This window comes from Nicotiana tabacum, chromosome 22, assembly GCF_000715075.1.
Source record: "Nicotiana tabacum cultivar K326 chromosome 22, ASM71507v2, whole genome shotgun sequence".
NCBI classification, from domain to species: Eukaryota; Viridiplantae; Streptophyta; class Magnoliopsida; order Solanales; family Solanaceae; genus Nicotiana; species Nicotiana tabacum.
In genome coordinates, this window is record NC_134101.1 from 53,089,186 (window position 1) to 53,092,728 (window position 3,543).

General features: G+C 35.8%; 1 protein-coding gene across 1 annotated transcript; it reads right to left on the minus strand.

The window, feature by feature from the left end:
• Positions 1–358: 358 nt before the first annotated feature.
• LOC107802737 (large ribosomal subunit protein uL6z/uL6y) lies at positions 359–2,645 on the minus strand. Its single transcript, XM_016626294.2, has 3 exons — positions 2,177–2,645; positions 820–942; positions 359–694 (listed from the first exon to the last, which is right to left on the minus strand). The coding sequence occupies exons 1-3, from the start codon at positions 2,549–2,551 to the stop codon at positions 608–610; spliced, it is 585 nt and encodes a 194-aa protein (XP_016481780.1). The 5' UTR covers positions 2,552–2,645; the 3' UTR covers positions 359–607.
• Positions 2,646–3,543: the final 898 nt, after the last annotated feature.

A 3,543-nucleotide genomic window follows, 5' to 3' on the forward strand; every position in this document is an offset into this window, starting at 1 on the left:
TTATGAAACTGTAAAAATTATTAGACAAACTGTATCGATTGCCTATTCAGAAAATCGCTCAAGTCACAAATGACAAATAGAGCACACAATAGACAAACGTGTTTGTAAATTTTCAACTATTCAACCACTCGAAATTTAGTTCACAAAAAATACCAAGGGCTATAGAATGCGGTATTTGGAGAATGCCCAATGGTCTTGTTTCCTGTGAAATTGAAGCGCTAAGCAAGAAATCACAAGGATTCAAGAAAATCCTTTGGCAACCATGAATAACGACCAAGGGCATGGTAGCCAAATCCTTGCTGCTAGATCTTAAACTGTAAACTATGCAAACTCGACAACTACCATATAACAACACAGCTACAACTTGCAATCATGCCTTCAAAATTTAGAACCAAACCACTCGCACTCACAGAGAATGAGAAGTGAAACGTTTGCAACAGTTGAAAGAACCACAAAGGCCACTTTGTCTACAAAATTTCAAAACAAGAACTTGAAAACTTAACTTCAAACAAGTCTGTAATATATAGTCTACTAATGAACTTAATAGAGAAGGTAAAACAAACATTCTGGATACGAATCATCACTGATATGCCTACTTCTAAGTGGCTCATTCTTCTTCGGCAATTCTGCCCTTCTCACTGACATAGATACCGTCAAGAAACTTTCGGATATCCTTGTTCTTCACATGGCATTTCTGTCCAAAAAAATACAACATAGAGCAGTTAAGTAATGTATAATCTTCCTATTCTTTGTGAATCATTTTTTTTATTTAAAAACAAACATGCAAATATTAAATGTGGGAAAGAACATAAAGATTACTTGATTGATGAGGGCAGCAGAGCGAGAGACGAGCTCAATGTCATTTCCATCCAATACAAGCTCATCCTTAACCTTCTCAGATCGAACAACTGTTACCCCATCAAGCATGTCCACTTTCCTAACCTGATACAGTCATCCAACCAGTCAATCTCCAGGCACTATGACAAATGGAATAGATGACTCACAGTCCAGGATACAATCACATTTCAAGATGTAGCTATCTTCTCCCATGAAAGGGAATATCAGTCACAATGTCTAGATTAATAAGAACCACATTCAGAGCTTGCTTTTATCTGCTCTGGAACATGATTCCTTAGAGATCATACCCAGTAAAGTCCCACAAGTGGGGTCCGAGAAGGGTGGTGTATGCGAACCTTACCCCTACCTTCACAAGGTAGGGAGAATGCTTCCGATAGACCCTCGGCTCATTGCATTATCTCATAACAAAATTTTTTAATCTTATCTTTAATCTTTGCATTAGCAGCTAACTATTTCAACCAACATCTCAAACTTCTAAAGCTACCTTATTAAAACCACTTCCTGACAGATTTAACATAGTAGTATTACTAGTTGCAAAGTGAATTTATCAAACACTTTCTAATCACAGTTAACCAAAAAAAGCAATCAATTTATGATGCTTTTAAAGTAGATTATAAAACATGTAATTTTATTTCAAAAGAATTAAGAAATCAATGTCTGAATTTAAACTAAAATTAGTCCAAATCATGCATTGTTTCTTCTAACAAGAATTAACATATGTTTGACAATACTTCCAAAGCCTATCAATTTATCTTCTCCTAGCCTTATGTTTTACACTACATAGAAAGCCTATCGGACTAGATTATCAAAACAACCACCCAATTTTTTTTTTGATTTGCACCGGGTGTCCGAGTCTCTTTGAGCCCCGACTAATCCCGGGGGTGCACAGGCTCTCGGCAAGGAGTTTCCCGCAAGTGCACCACGGTTAATTAAGGTTTTACCTAGTCCGATAGCCCTCAGAAATTGTTTGCACCCAGTGGGTTTCGAACTTGAAAACAACCACCCAATTACAACAATAATTTGAAGGAAAAAAACTATGCAGAAGACCACATATTCCATTCTCATATTTACAACAACAAAAAAATTGATGCAAACTTATAGTATCATTTATGTATACACTGCCATCAATTAGAATCCCTTTAAGCGCTATTTTATATCTAATCATTTTATTCAGCACAAAAAATCTCAGAAGAAAAACAAACATAAAAAAGTAACAATCCAGATCACATATGTCACGCTCATATTAACAAACTATTGCATATCATTTTAATTCATATAAAAGTTTCAGAAAAGAGTAAAAAATTAAAGTAAGAATTACCCTCTTCTCGCCAAGGAAGTTACGGATCTCAATGGACTTGTTACCACCGGTGATGGATGCATTGATAGGAAAGTGAGCATACACGAAACGCATCTTGTAGCGGTAACCTTTGGTCACACCAGTGATGAGATTCTCAACATGGCTAAGAGCAGTACGGATAGCAGCGGTAGTCTTACGAGATCCAAACCAAGCGTCGATCTTCAGCTTCTTCTTTCCAGTTTCCTCGTCCTTGATCAGCTGAAAATCGAGGTTGAGATGCTTGAAGTTTCGGACAAGTTTGCCCCTTGGTCCCTCCACTTCAATTTGTTTTGCCTTCACCTTGATGCTCACGCCGTCAGGGATATCCATGGTTTCTGATGACAGTATGGTCTTCATCTTGTCTTAGTTTCTCTCCTTCGCTCTCCCACTGTGTGTGTGCGTGAAAATGGCGATCGCTAAAACCCTAGCAGCGATGTGAAACCTTAGAAGGAAGAGCTCTTTAATATGCTGTGGTACTTATTGAAACCCTAGTTGTGATGGGCCTAATTACTATTAGCGTCCGGAGGCCCAACCCAATCAGCAGGCCTATGTGACCCAATTTTTTCACGAGCCCATTTTTATTTTTTCGCTTAAAACATACTATTTTGCCTTTTCTCTTCTTTTATTTGAGTATTTAGGTGTTGAGTTCTAACATAGTCATATGTTTTTGAAGTATTTGAATTTAGTTTTAGGTTAATCTAGCTAGGGTTTGGACATAAATTTGATTGAAATTTTATAAAATATATTTTTGAAGATAAGATAAAAAATAGTTTTTGAAAGTTAACATTGTGTTTAGACATGCATTTTACTTGAAAAGAATTTAAAGTTTTGTGAGTAGAATTTCAAAACTTCAAAAACTACTCTAGAGCTATTTTTGTTTTTTGAAGATTTTGTTTTTAAAACCTGCCAAAAAATGGCTAAAATCTATAAACAAATAATTATTTGAAAATAAAATTTGAAAAAAAGCTCCCAAATTTTATGGCCAAACGGGAGCTGGTCTCTCACAGAAAAATAACTACCGACAAGGAAAAGACATATTGATACTCATTTTTTATCTTAAATTTAATTTAATTTAACTTAGGAGGAGTATTCGTCACATTTCAAGGTGGCGTGCTGTGGTACGTATTGATGGGCCAAATTACTACTAATGATTGGAGACCCAACCCAATCAACAGGCCCATGTAACCCAACCTTTTCATTGGCCCATTATTATTTTTTTGCTTTAGCCAATATACTGCCCTTCTCTTTTGAATATTTTGTATTTGAGCCTTTGAGGTATTGTGCATGGTATTATTTTTTAGGTATATGAACTCTAGTTTAACATAAATGTATTGTTTCGTAGAAAAGTA

What these genes read in the sequence shown, in the direction of transcription:
- LOC107802737 (XM_016626294.2), bottom strand. Translation starts at nt 2,551, where the DNA reads ATGAAGACCATACTGTCATCAGAAACCATGGATATCCCTGACGGCGTG. An exon ending in ACTTCCTTGGCGAGAAGAGG is followed by an intron (nt 943 to 2,176) that starts GTAATTCTTACT and finishes TGACTGTATCAG; the next exon opens with GTTAGGAAAGTGGACATGCT. An exon ending in CTGCTGCCCTCATCAATCAA is followed by an intron (nt 695 to 819) that starts GTAATCTTTATG and finishes TTTTTTGGACAG; the next exon opens with AAATGCCATGTGAAGAACAA.